The sequence below is a fragment of the Cardiocondyla obscurior genome, linkage group LG22 (assembly GCF_019399895.1).
Source record: "Cardiocondyla obscurior isolate alpha-2009 linkage group LG22, Cobs3.1, whole genome shotgun sequence".
In the NCBI taxonomy this organism is placed as follows: Eukaryota; Metazoa; Arthropoda; class Insecta; order Hymenoptera; family Formicidae; genus Cardiocondyla; species Cardiocondyla obscurior.
The window spans coordinates 233,197-247,810 of NC_091885.1; the positions used below are offsets into that span (position 1 = coordinate 233,197).

At 36.3% G+C, this 14,614-nt stretch overlaps 3 protein-coding genes across 3 annotated transcripts; 1 reads left to right on the forward strand and 2 right to left on the reverse strand.

Annotated features, from left to right (window-relative positions):
• Nucleotides 1-32: 32 nt before the first annotated feature.
• LOC139111156 (uncharacterized) lies at nucleotides 33-2,795 on the reverse strand. Its single transcript, XM_070671280.1, has 3 exons — nucleotides 2,415-2,795; nucleotides 1,770-2,357; nucleotides 33-1,556 (listed from the first exon to the last, which is right to left on the reverse strand). The coding sequence occupies exons 1-3, from the start codon at nucleotides 2,793-2,795 to the stop codon at nucleotides 33-35; spliced, it is 2,493 nt and encodes an 830-aa protein (XP_070527381.1).
• Nucleotides 2,796-9,364: 6,569 nt separating this feature from the next.
• LOC139111157 (uncharacterized) lies at nucleotides 9,365-9,874 on the reverse strand. The gene has a single exon (XM_070671281.1). It carries the CDS (start codon nucleotides 9,872-9,874, stop codon nucleotides 9,365-9,367), a length of 510 nt encoding a protein of 169 aa, XP_070527382.1.
• Nucleotides 9,875-11,686: 1,812 nt separating this feature from the next.
• Nucleotides 11,687-12,688, forward strand: LOC139111158 (uncharacterized protein PF3D7_1120000-like). The gene is made up of 2 exons (XM_070671282.1): nucleotides 11,687-12,167; nucleotides 12,297-12,688. Exons 1-2 carry the CDS (start codon nucleotides 11,687-11,689, stop codon nucleotides 12,686-12,688), a joined length of 873 nt encoding a protein of 290 aa, XP_070527383.1.
• Nucleotides 12,689-14,614: the final 1,926 nt, after the last annotated feature.

A 14,614-nucleotide genomic window follows, 5' to 3' on the forward strand; every position in this document is an offset into this window, starting at 1 on the left:
CCAAAATGTGGTGTTCTTGGAGGAATAAATTTTCATTTTGTTCCTTGAGAAACTAATTTCTCCGCTGTTTTTCCAAAAAACTCGGAAGATTCTTCGAACATCTTCCTAAGCTCGACATCTGCTCCCTTGAAATTTGTACCGTTGTCAGAATAAAGAATACGACATATTCCTCGTCGTCCTGCAAAACGTCGATATGCTCCAAGAAAGGCTTCTGTACTTAAATCTCCCACCGCTTCTAAATGAACCGCTCTAGTTGCGAGACAAATGAATAAAGCTATGTATCCTTTATTAGCAGAATGTCCACGTCCAGGATTCCGTCGTATCTGCAAAGGTCCTGCATAATCTACCCCCGAAATTGTGAAAGGACTTTCAAGATTTACTCTGTGGAAAGGTAAATCTCCCATCTGTTGCGTTAAAGATGTTGTTTGAAATCTTTTACATTTTGTGCAATTCCGCAAAATTTTCTTGACGAGACTGGAGGCTCCTAAAATCCAAATATGAGTACGAAGAGTGCTTAAAGTTAATGTAATTCCTCCATGCCAGCATTCTTGATGTGCAAAATGCACATACATCGAAGATAAATTCGAATGTTTTGGTAAAATGGGTGGAAATTTTGTATTAAATTGCAAAATACTGTGACGGAGCCTGCCTTTCACTCTCAAAATCCCTTCTTTGTTTAAATAAGGATTTAATTTCTTAAGCTGTGACCTCTTTGACACATTATTTTTGACACGTAATGTCTCAAGATCCTGAAAGAAGACCGATCTCTGAGTGCATTTGACCAAAGCTTTCCGTGACCTCACCAACTCAGAGACATTGAGAAAATTTGGAAAATTCTTTCTTTTATTTCGATGACACTTATCGAAAAATCTAAAACAATAAGCAATAACGCGAGTTGCTCTAAGTAACGATGAAAATCGTGTTATAATTTCATCTTCTTCCTGCCCTTGTTCCGTGGCAATAACAAAAGAAGAAAGTATTTGAGAATCAGCATCCGTTAAAACTTGCTCTTCTTCTTGTTTTGACGAAAAATCTTGAAATTGTGATAAACAGGGAGGGCCATGCCACCATAAACTTGATTCACGTAATTCAGAAGAACTCAAACCTCTTGAAACCATATCAGCTGGGTTCTGTTTGGTAGGAATATATTTCCAAGATGCTTCCGGTAATTGAGTTTGTATAAAAGAAACTCTATTTGCTATAAATGTTTTCCATTGACTTGGATGCTTCTTTATCCAAGCTACAGTTACTTGACTGTCAGACCAGGCAATTACATCAAGATCTTTCAAGAAATTTAATTTCCTCACATGAGTAAATAATCGAACTAATAAAGCTGCTCCACACAATTCTAATTTTGGAATACTCACAGTTTTTACAGGAGATACTTTTGCTTTAGAAGCGACTAAAGAAACGTTAATTTTCCCCTCTTTGGAAACTGTGCGAATATAAATTGCCGCCGCATAAGCTCGAGTTGAAGCATCGCAAAACCCATGCAATTCTGCCTTTGAATTTGGAGAAGTTTCGAACCAACGGTTGATTTTTAAATTATTTAGATCCTGTAAGAAATCTTGAAATCCTTTCTAAAATTGCTGCTTATTAAAATCAAGTTTCTCGTCCCATCCCACTCTTGCAATCCAAAGATCTTGAATAAAAATCTTTCCCGCTATTATAACAGGAGAAATACATCCCAACGGATCATAAAGTTTAGAAAGACAAGAGAGAATATTTCGTTTAGTAAATATGTTGATTGAAATTTCTTGAATTTTTACCGAAAATCCAAAAGCATCTAAAAATGGATTCCATTGTATTCCCAAAGTTTTCACTGTTTCAAAAGTTTCCTTAGGAATTTCAGTATTTGAAATTTCTTGTCTCTTCAAGTTCTCCGGTAAAAGTGAATTATGATTTGCCGCCCATTTATCCAACTCTATACCGGCCGTTTTTAAAAGTGAAATTAATTCTTTCCGTTCCTTTTGTGCCTCGTAAAGACAGTCTGCTCCCCCGAAAATATCGTCGACATATGTCTGTGATCGAAGACATTGTGCCCCCTGAGGAAAACGATGTCCTTCATCAATAACTAATTGTTGAAGAGTTTTAATCGCAAGATATGGAGCACAAGCGGTTCCGTAAGTTATCGTTGTATGACGATATTCCATGGGAGCTTCACTTTCGTTTGGTGACCATTTGATACGCAAAAAATCTCTGTCATCTTGATGAACTTTAATTTGCCTAAACATTTTTATAATATCTGCGGTGAAAACAAAACGAAATCTTCGCCAATTTAACAATACAAGAGTTAAATCATTTTGTAAAGGAGGACCAATCATTAATGCTTTGTTGAGACTCTGTTGATGTGCTGTCTGTCTTGAAGCATCAAAAACCACTCTAATTTTCCATCAAGGTACCTCCGTAATTACCGCATGGTGAGGTAAATACCATACTTTAGTACTCTTGATTTCGTCGTGAGGAACCCGCTCCATATGTTTTAATTCTTCATATTCTTTTAGAAATTCCTGGTATTTTAAATTTAATTTTGCATCCCGAGAAAGTCTCCTTCTCAAAGCTGTTAACGAATGCTGAGCAATTCGACGAATTTCTTCTACGGCATCTGGTGGATCTAATTTGAAAGGGAATCGCACCACATATCGGCCATCCGAGTCTCGATAATGTGTTGTTTTAAAAAATTCCTCACATTTCTCTTCCTCCAGATTTAAAAAATGCGAATTTTCCTTGAACTCTTCTGATTCCCAAAGCCGTTGCAAAGAATTTCGGAGTTCCTCTTCCGCAGTGCATACCATAGAAATTGCCGAATCTTCAACCAAATTCTCCGCCCGCCGTGCAGAATTAATCGGAGGAACTCCAGAGATTATCCATCCAAAAACCGTGTCTTAGGCTATGAGATCTGTTTCCGGCCATCGATGTAAACCTTCCTTAATCAAAGCGCTGTATTCTGAAGCCCCTAAAAGAATATCCACCTTTGCCGGCTTGAAAAAATAAGGATCTGCAAGAGGCTTCTTAAAATTTTCCAAAATATCCTTTGCCTTTATTTCCTTTGACGGTAACAAACCTGTTAATTTTGGCAAAATCAAAACTTCTATTTCCAGAGAAAATTCCGAATTCTGGAAAGAATGTAAAACTATCGTGGATTTTGAACGAACCGTTCCCGCTTTTAAAGCACCGATACCTGATAACGGAACATGTACACGCGAACGAGTTAAACAATGCGTCTGTGCTAATGCTTCCGTAATAAAAGATATCTGAGAACCTTGATCTAAAAATGCTCTTGATTTTAAACTAATTTCCTTATTAGAAATTAAAATCTGTGCGGTTGGAAATAGCACTCTTCCTTTATTTAAATCGATATTTGCGGATAAAATGCTGTCATTTAGTCACAAAGAAACTTCTTCCGCAGTTTCTTTAACAATCTCTGGATGCAAAAGTGTGTGGTGTTGTTTCTTGCAAACATTGCAGCGTCGTGGCGATTTACAAAATTGCATACGATGATGTCCTAAGCAATTAAAACAAAGTCTTAAATGTCGTACATCATCGCGTCGTTCCTTCAAACTTTTTTTCCCGAAATCAGGGCATGAGCTCACAAAATGTTTCTGTGAACATAATGGACATTTCCTTTCGAAATTGTAAGGATGTGGCTTATTTTCGGTATGATATGCCTTCACAAATTTTTCCTTCTGAAACACTTTCTTCGGTTCTTTCTCAAATTTCCTTGTTGCTTTCACAGAGTTTAATCCGTCCCTCCGACAATTAAGCCAACGGACCAAATCTGCAATTTTAGGAAAGACCGTGGATTTATCTAATGAATTTCTTGAACCGAAACTGTTTTCATCGAGAGAATTATCACGGAAAGCCAAATGTTTCTCCCAAAGCCTATGAGTTTCGGAATCTAAAATTTGAAGAAGTCGATGACACATCATTGCCTCTAAAAGATTCGTATCTGATTTCGTTATCTTTTTCATTGCCAAAAACGTTAAATTCATCGCTTTGACTCGACCATTAATTTCCTCTGCCGACAATGTTTTTATTGGTTGCAAATTTGCTAACTTATCCATTAGCATGTTAAGCTGATGACGCGGTTTGTCAAAGGTATCTTTGAGTTCTTTCCAAGCTATATTATAATTATCTCTCTTAAGAGGAAAATGGGCAATCGACTTCTTAACATCATCCGTCAAACTCGCAAGTAAATACCGAAATTTTTCTAAATCCGACAAATTTTCCTTTTCATAAATCGTCGAAATAAAATATGAACTAAACGTATCCCAATCTTCCGTTTTCCCGGAAAATTTCACCACCGATAATTTTGGCAATTTGCTCGTTTATCCCTTTCCCCCATTTGCCACATTTGTAGCAACCGATTCTACCGAAGATGTTGACGGTTGCGTGACATTTTCTATTTCGGCTAACAAACTATATAATTTATCTCTAATATTACGATAAGATATTTCTATTTCTTGAATAAAATTTTCCACGATATACGGGTCCTCTTCAGCCCGTTCAAAGACGCTAATTTCAAGATCCGTATTATAAATATCCGTCCAATAACCCTTAAGATCGTCCAAAGCGTTTTTAATTTGAATTGTTGACAAAGAAGTACGCGGTGTTTGAAGTAACGAAGGGAGAATACGACGCAAAGCATCCGCTCTCCTCTTCTGCTGTCCTACTAGACGCTTGATCGAAATCGAAACCATTTCAAAGAATTTTTAAATCAACAATTTTATCTAGATAGATAGATCTGAAATGTTTTTCAAAAAAGAATCATTTGAATAATAATTTGAGTTTTAATTTATTTAATTTTAGTTTAATTTTTAAAAATGAGTAAGATTTATTTAAATTTAAATCTCAAAATCAAACTATTTATTGTATTTTATTTTTTAATTAATTTTTTTACTTATTATTTACTTTGAAATTGTATTAGAATTTAATTTTAATTATTTAATTCATTTTAAACACAATTTTAAAGTTTTTTTTTTTAATTTTCTTTGTTCTCAATATAAATCTTATTTAATGCGAATTCATTATTTCACAAACAACAATTCAAATTATCATTCAAAAAATCAACACAATGAAATCTCCCTGAAAGAAAAATGTAATTTGTGCAACAAATATCTAAGAAATTCACATATCAGCACTGCTAAATCTCAATATGTAAAAAACTCAAATAATTTCAATAAAAGAATTCAATGAACCGAAATAAATTTTTCAAAACTCTTTTACAAATATTATTCATTATTATTTTTTTAAAGAAATCAAACGTCGCCACCTGGTATCCGGCTCGAAGAACCAAAAAATGTATGCAAATAACTGAATTTAACTGTAGAAAAACTGAAACCAGGTGGCTGAAAATTCTTATAGAAAAAAATTTAGATTAGAAAAATAGACTCGACACAAAAATAATAAACTCAAATTTGAAAGTTAGAAAAGGAGGATTTAATTGGCATAAAAAACCCTCCCCCAGCATGGGAGGAGGGAAAAAGCCGTAATTGAGAATTACAATTGTTACACAGATTCTTAACAAAGCGCATGCATGCATATAACCGAAAAATACAAAGAAAGATGTTAATTAAATTACTCTCAGATCTGAAGAAAATAACTTAAGTTTGGATCTTAGAATCGACACCAGAAACCTCTTTGTTTTAATCCAAATAAATCGTAAATTTGTTCCTTTCTTATGAAATTATGAGTCGGCAGGAGCAGCCCGCTTTCTCAAATGGGAGCAGCCCAAATCCTTATCGGGAGCAGCCCGAGCAATTTTACAGGAGCAGCCTGTTTCCGCTGTTTAACAGCTGATAAATAATTTTCCGGGAGCAGCCCGTATTGTCACTTATAATTTTCCGGGAACAGCCCGTAATACACTGATAACTTTTAAAGGAACACTCTTAAAAACTATATGATTTATTTCTCTTTCATTTATATCAATTTGCTTTAATAACAAATATTCTGTTTTCACAAACATGTGTCACCGTCAACATCCGCTAACCAACTGACTAACGAAACCGAACTTGTAAATAAAATTGAGAAAATCAATAATTAATCGTTGCTAGGGAAAGAATCGAAACGAGCCTAACAAGATAAACCAAATAAATTCATAATGTGAAAAAAGGCGCGAACACCCTGAGGACTGTGTCCTTATATCCAGGGGTCAAACTTCTTTTGCATGTAGGTGACACCTACGCCCTTGTGGCCACCTAGCGGTGGCATCGTGAAGCGCTGGGGCACCGTTTGCCGGGTTGCCATTTTCTCGCATTCATGCGTGTGTGGCGATCGCGCGCGGTGTGGCTAGTTCGTGCGGTCGCCACAGGACCCCCTTGGCTGTATCAAAGAGCAGCCTGGAATCGAACTGTCTGTTTTCTTTCTCTGGAACTGTTTCTTCTTTTCGGTTGTGGTCTTCTTTCTTCTTCGTCATCTTCCATTGTGAAAGCTGGTTTGACTCTGTCTGCGCTAACCACTATTTATTTCCCTCGTTGTAAAATCTTCAATGTTTTCCCGTTGTTCTTTATTACCTCATAGGGGTCTTCGTAACTCGTCTGTAAAGCCTCGGTTGGAATATCTCTGCGAACAAATACTTTTTTAGCCTCGCTTAAATTACTATTTACAAATGTTTGGCTATTTCCGTGTCGTTTAACTGTTGGTGTCAACTGAGACATTGTTTCTTTCAGTAATGACACGAAGTCATTATTAGTTCTTAATTGCTGTGTCTTGTCTTCCAGCAGTGGTCCTGGTAATTTTAAGTTTTCGCCGTATGTCGTCTCGGCTGCTGTCGCCTTTATATTTTCTTTGTAAGCTGCTCTTATTCCTAGCAGGACCACTGGTAGTATGTCGACCCAATTCTGCGTCTCGTGACACTTGATTGCTGTTTTTAATTGTTGATGGAATCTCTCTATCATTCCATTTGCTGCTGAGTGATAGGCTGTCATTCTTGGATGCTTTATTCCAGTTAATTTTGTTAGTCCTTTGAATATTTCTGATTCAAATTGTCTTCCTTGGTCTGTAGTGATTTGTTCTGGCACTCCAAACCTTGCAATCCATCCACTAAAGATGTTTCTTGCTATTGTCTCTGCGGTTATATCCTCTACTGGTATAGCTTCAGCCCATCTTGTAAATCGGTCGATTATTGTGAGACAATACTTCTTGTTGCGTGAGACTGGCAACGGTCCTACGATGTCTGCATGTATGTGCTAAAATCTTCCTGTAGGTGCTGGAAAATTATCAATTGGTGTTTTAATATGCCTTGTTATTTTACTTTTTTGGCAGGGAATGCACGCTCTTGACCAATCTTTACAATCCTTTCGTATGCTGGGCCAGACGTATCGCTGCGTTATTAGTTTAGTAGTCGCTCTTGCTCCTGGGTGTGATAATCCATGCAAGATCATGAATACTTTTCTTCTGTATTGCGGACTTATATATGGACGCTTCACTTTGGTACTTGTGTCACAAAGAATTTCGGTCTTTGTTCCAGGTATTTTTTCTTTGACTAACTGTAGTGCTGTCTTGTTTTCTCGTATTATTTCTTTTAATTCTATGTCTTCTTCTTGTGCTTTCGCTAATTCTTCCAATGTTACCGCTTATGTTATTGCTTATACTCTTGATAGTGTGTCCGCTACTGTATTTTCTTTTCCAGAGATGTGTTGTATGTTTGTTGAGAATTGAGCTATGTATTCCAGATGCCTTGTTTGCCTTGGTGACGTCTTTACTGGATCTTGCGCAAATGCATATATTATTGGCTTATGATATGTAAATATTGTGAATTCTTTACTCTCTAATAGATGTCTGAAATGTTTTATTGCTGCATATATAACGAAAAGTTCTCTATCATATGGAGAGTATTTCTTTTGTGCGTACGTTAACTTTTTACTATAAAAAGCTAAAGGTTTGCTTTGTCCTTTTTTTATTTGTTGAAGGACGGCTTCTATTGCCACGTCCGATGCATCTGTTAGTGTCAGCGTTGCTCTGGGATCAGGATGCTTCAAAAGTGTTGCTTCAGCTAAGCTCTTTTTACATCTTTGGAATGCTTCTTGAAGTTGTGTTGTCCACTCTACTTTTGCGTTTTTGCTCTTTTTATTTCCTTTTAGTATCTCGTTGAGTATTGCTTGTTTCTTTGCTGCCTCTGGTATGAATCTTCTATAGAAGTTAATCATCCCCAGAAATCTTTGAAGTTGTTTAATTGTAGTAAGCTGCTTGAAATTTTCTATAACCTTTACTTTACATGGGAGTGGTTGTGTTCCTTCTTCCGTTACTCGGTATCCTAGGTAGTTGACGCTCTCTTGTCCAAAATTACATTTTGCTGGGTTTATGCGTATTCCATAGTTCTTAAGTCTTTCGAAAACTTTGTGTAGATGTTTTATATGTTCTTCTTCGTTACTTGATGTTATTAGAATGTCGTCTATGTATGCGTGACAGAAATCTAATCCTTTCAGTATTTTGTCTATATGTCGTTGGAACGTTTGCGCTGCATTCCTCAGCTCAAACGGCATGTACTTGTATTCGTACAGGCCGAATGGCGTTGTGATAGCTGTTTTTGGTATGTCTTTGGAGGCGATTGGAATCTGGTTATATGCTTTTTCCAAATCCAATGTAGAAAATATTTTCTTTCCTCCAAGATTTTGCGCAAAATCTTCTATGTGCGAGATTGGATATCTGTCAGGAACTGTTCTGTCGTTTAATCTTCTGTAATCTCCACACGGACGCCAACATTCTTTTTTCTTTGGAACCATGGGTAAAGGTGCTGCCCACGGACTTTGTGATGGCTGAATTATTCCCTCTTCTAACAGTTGTTTGAACTCTGCTTTTGCAGCTTTAAGTTTATCCAGTGCTAATCTCCGCGGTCTGCAAAATTCTGGTTGTCCTGCTGTTGTGCGAATGTGGTGTTGTACCATTGGTTGATTTCCCGTTCTAGCTTTTGCTCTCACTAGTTCAGGATACTCTTTAAGTATTTTATGGTACTTGTCGCTCTCTTTTACTGCTTTAATTGATACTGCTGCTGTCTGTTTTGTGTCTTTTTTTGCTTTCCAGCCTATCCGTCTGTCTATTAAACACGCTTTCCTGAGGTCCGGGAGGAGATGTTAGTGCGCCAGGAAATCTGATCCTATTATCGGTGTTGTGACATCCGCTATCATGAATTTCCAGTTTAGCACTCTCCTTAGTCCGAAATCCGGTTGCAGATTTATTTCTCCGTATGTGTGAATTGTTGTCCCGTTAACTGCGAACAACTCGTAACTTGTTTTCTTGTTTTTATCACATTAATTCCTTGGGAAAACACTTATGTCGCTTCCGGTGTCTATCAAGAATTGTGTCTTGCTTCTTCTGTCTCTTACGAAAAGACGGCGCGATTTCGAGCTGCTATCACTGGCCGCCATCAGTGATTGCCCTGTTCGTTTCCCTGCTTAAACTCGCATGGTTGTTCGCACTTTCTTGCTTTTTCTCTAAATCTTCTGAGGAAGAAACAAATTGTTTCGCGTTTGTTGCTCCTGAATCTGCTTTGCGCTCTGCTTCTTGACGGATCTCTGCTCTTTTGTCTACTCCTCCAGTTAAGTTTCGTTGACAGTGTCGCTACCTGTTGTTTTAATTTTTCTACTACTTCTTTTAAACTGCTGTCTTTTCTTGACATTTTTCTTTGGCTCATGGTTGCTACTGTCGGCAGACTTCCACTTACTTCCATTATTTTGTCTGCTTGCTCCGCCACTTGCTCTAATGGATCGCCGTGTCTGGTTGCCAGTATTACCTGCATCTGTGTTGGTAGACGGCTTATCCATAGTGCTCGGAGAAAATTGTCGGCCATGTTTTCTCCTGCTAGCGATTTCAGGTGACGAAGGAACTGCGTCGGTCGTCTGTCTCCTAACTCATCGTGTTCCAGTAGTTGTCTCATCTTCTGTTCTTGAGAACTTGCAAGCCTTTAAATTAATGTCTTCTTGACGGTCTGGTACATTCCTTCTGCCGGTGGGTCTCGAATTATATCCTTTATTTCTCTCGTGTACTTCGTTTCTAGTTGTGAAAGAGTGTATGCGTATTTCGTGCTTTCTTGAGTGATGCCGCAAATGGTGAATTGACTTTCCAACTGCGCGAACCAAAGCTCTGGCTCGTCTAATATTATTGGTGGCATCCTCATTGCAACCCTGTTCACTTGCGTCGCTTCCGTCTGCTCCGTCGAGGTCGATGCTCCTTGTGATGTCGGCATTATTACTTCTTCGTCGAGGTCACCAGTTGAAGGTTGCCAGGGTGTCCGCAGGAAAGGTAGCAGATTATAAATTTTGGTAGGATTTATTTACAGTTAGGAGAGGAGATACAAATGTAAGTATTTGTTTTTAGGTTTGTCTCGTGCGCCTCAATTCTGAGGCGCGTTCCAAAAATGCCGCTGCTCACTGCAGACGGCGTTCTCTATACGAGATGTGAGGTGTAGTAAGCGTCACTCTTATCGGGCTCCAGCGCTCGTCGCCCGGCAGGGCAAAACTTACAGGTAAGTTCGTTCAATCCTTCAATTATGTTTAATAATGGTATTATAGTTAAAATTATATCTTTTAAACATAATTGTAAAAATATAGAAAACATAAAAATTTCAAGACTCTAATGGTTAACAAAAAAATCAATATTTAAATATCCGACTGACTCTAGAGATTTAAATATGTGGCAATTACAAAAAAAAATCACAAAAAATATTAATAAATTTCTATTAAAAGACATTTCCTGCAAAATGGTTAAATTAATAGTTACATATAAAAAAAAATTGTACTTATAAAAAAAAATTTGCTATACCATTGTTACATAAAATAAACCAATAATAATTATTAGCTTGTTTATTTTATTGTACTAACTTATTAATTTTTTTTTTTATTATTTCTTTAATTAAAAAAATTTTTTTAGAATTTTTATATTATTTTTTATATGATTTTTCTATGATTTATATAAAAATGATTAATTGATGTATTTATTTTTGTATAATTTTTATTTTTCTATTTTTTAGGATTTTTTTAAATAAATTAACAATTTTTTTTAATTATTGTATATAGAACTTCAAATATGTTTCATTTTTACTTACCGTAGCGGGATTTAAACTTGTGATACTATCATTAGTATGTTGTAACATATAAATCGCGTAATTCTCAATCCCCCCAAAATTACCTTTTTTTAAAAAAAGGTATAAAAAAGCGCCAAGAAGCTCGCAAAATTAAAATTACTACAAATTAAATAAAATTACAATCAAAACTAGACCCCCCAAAAAGAAATATAATGTTTACTGTAATAATGAATCCCACCAAACTTACCTTTTTTTAAAGAAAGGTATAAAAAAGCGCCAAGTATAAGCGCGCGAGATTAAAATTGCTACAAAATAAATAAAATTACAATCAAAACTAGGACTTTCGTTTCCGATAGCATAGCAAGTGGATGTATGTATGAGCGTGTGAGTGCAGAGAGAAAGGTTTTTGGGAGTTAAAAAAAAATTAGAAGTAAAGGGTGGTGTTGTGGGGATAAAGGGGAAGGTTTTTAAGGAGGGCAAGTGAAGGGAAAGGGTAGAGGTGAAAATAAAAAAAGAAATTAGGAAAAGTAAAAGGCGGAGTTTTTTAGAAATTAGGTTGGGCGATAACAAGGAAAAAACCTTGAGTAAGACAAAGGAAAGGAGAAAGGTAAGGGGGTAAAGGGGAAAGTAAAGACAGAGAAAAGAGGATCAGACCAGTTTTGGAAAATGAGTGAACAAAAGAAGAAAAGTATTGAGATGGGGAAAAAAGAAAAAGGGGAAGAAAAAACAAAGAAGAAAATGGGAAGACCGGCAAAAGTGGAAATGTTGATGAGGGAAAGGTCCAACAGCTTATTAATAATGGAAGTATGGAAACAAGGGGAAAAAAGGAAGGAAACGCAAAAGGAGAAAGAAGTAGAAGGATTGGAAGGATTTAAAAAAAGCGTAAAAGTATATAGGTCATTGGTGAAAACAATGGAGGAGGGTGGTGAAGGAGGAGTAAGTAAGAAAAGTTTTGAGGAGGTTATAAAAGAGATAAGAAGTGGATTCGCAAGGATCCAAGCACAGATAAAAGAGGTAAGAAAAATTAAGATGCAAATCAGGAAGAAAATAGAAGATTTAAAGGCAATATGGAGAAGAGAAAAGATAGAATTAGAGAAAAGAATAGATGGAATGGAAAAGAGAATTCGGGAAAAAAAATATGAGGGAGGTAAAGTGGAAATGTCAAAAAAAATATGTGGAAAAGTTTTAAGTTTGAAAGAAAAAACTAGAATGTTAGAAATGGAAAAAGAAAAAATGGAGAAAGAATAATTTATAATAAGAGAAATAAAAATAAAAGGAGAAGACAAAAAGGCGTTGAAGGAACAAGTGGGAGAAATATTTGAAGCAATAGGTGTGAAAGCAAAGATAGAAGACGTAAATAAAATAGGAGGAGTGAACAAAGAAGGTTTTGAAATGGTATGGGTAAAGATGGAAAATTTTAAAGAAAAATTGGAAATATTAAGAGGTAAAGGAAAACTGAAGGATAAGACGGAATGGATAACAGACGATTTGACGGAATATGAAAGAAAAGTGGAATGGATTATTAAGAGAGAAGCGGACAGACTAAAAAGAGAAGGAAAACAGGTGAAGATAGGCTACAAAAGGATATGGATAAATAAGGAAATGTGGTTATGGGACGATTTAAAGGAAGAATTGAGAAAATGGGATGGAGCAAAAGCCAGCTTTTGAAACAGAAGGAAATAAAAGGAAGCGGGTGATAGCGGACAGAATGAATGCAAGTTTCTAAAAAGGGGCGGAGGAAGAAAAGAAAATGAGTTTAAAAAAGAGAGGATAAAAGGAGGGGAAGGAGGAAAAGAAAATGACAAGGAAAAAAATGGAAAAGTGAAAGATAAAGGGGGTAAAGAAAAAAAGGGGGAGAAAAAGGAGAGAGGAAGGAAAAAGACAGAAACAGAAAACAGAAAAATGAGAATAGTTTTTTGGAATGTGGCAGGAGTAGAAAACAAAGATGAAGATTTCTAGAAGGGCATGGAGAAGTGGGACGTGATTTATATGTGTGAAACATGATTAGAGAAAAAAAGATGGAAGGGAATAAGAAGCAGATTGCCAAAAAGTTACAAATGGATAAATAAGGGGGCAGAAAAGAAAAATAAGAAAAGGAGGGCAATGGGGCGAATGATGATGGGATGAAAGAAGGATTTGGAAGGAGAAAGAGAAATAGATTTTGAAGAGAAAAACGGAATAATAGAAATAAAGATAAGATGTGGAGGAGTATGGTGGAAAATAGCAAGGGTATATGTTAATAAAGAGTTAGAAGACATGATAGAGTATATGAGAAATTGGATGGATGAAAAAGAGGAAGGAGTGAGATATTTGATTGGGGGGGGGACTTTAATGTGAGAACGGGAGAGGAGGGGAAAATATGGGACGATGAAAATGAGGAAGAAGATCAGGAAGAAAGGAAAAAAAAAAACAAAGGATAAAAAAAATTATAGGGGAAGGAAGAAAATTCTGTAAAGTTTTGGAAGAAGCGGGATGGGGAATAGTCAATGGATGTACAAGAAGAGATGAAGAGGGTGAGTGGACATATGTGGGGGGGGGGGAAGGAAAAACAGTGATAGATTATGTGGTTAGTAACGTGGAAACAAAAAGAGAAATCATAGAAATGAAGGTGGGGGAGGAAGTGGATTCAGACCATTTGCCGTTAATAGTGACGATAAAAGAGGAAGGAAGAAAAAAGAAAAGTTTTAAGTATGGAAAGAAAAAGAGTACGAGACTAGACTGGAGTGACGAGGAGAGGAAAATATTCAGAGAAAAGTATGAAGAAAGAAAGGAAAGAGAAGATAAAATGGAGGAAAATTGAAAAAGTTTTAGTAAGGAATTGGAAAAAACAAAGAAATTAGTAAAAAAAAAATATGAAAAAAGAAGTGAGGGAAAAACCCAAAGAAAGATGGTGGGATGAAGAATGTAGAAGAAAGAAATGTAAAGTTAAAGAAGAATTGCAAAAATGGAGGAAGGAAAAAGGGAGCGGGGAAAACTATAAAAAGGTGAAAGGAGAATATAAGAGGCTAAGTGAGGAGAAAAAATTGCAAGAAAAGGTGAGATGGGAGAAAGAGATAGAAAAGTTTAAAACAGAGGAAGAAGTGTGGAAAATTGTAAGGGAAGAAAGAAAAGGAAAGAAATAGAAGAAAAAATAAAGATTGAAAAATGGAATGAATACTTTAGAGAGATTTTAGGTGGAGTGGAATGGAGAGTTGGAGAGAAATTGGGTAGAGAGAGAGAAAAAGATGTGGAAGAAGACATAGATAGAAAATAATTTGAGAAAGAAATAAGAAAATTGAAAAAAGGAAAAGCAGCAGAGAGTGATGGAATTGAAAATGAGATATGGAAATAAGGAAGGGGAGAAGTAAAAGAGAAGTTATGGGAAATGTGTAAGAAGGTATGGAGGGAGGATGGGATGCCGGGGGAATGAAGAGAAGGAGTGGTGGTTCCGGTGTTAAAAAAAGGGAAAGGGGAAAAGGTAGAAGAGTATAGAGGGATAACACTGACGCAGACAGCGTACAAGGTGTACGCATCTGTGCTAGCAGAAAGACTAAGAAAGGATATAGAAAAAAAAGGAATAATACCACGAAGTCAGGCCTTTTTTAGAAGAGACAT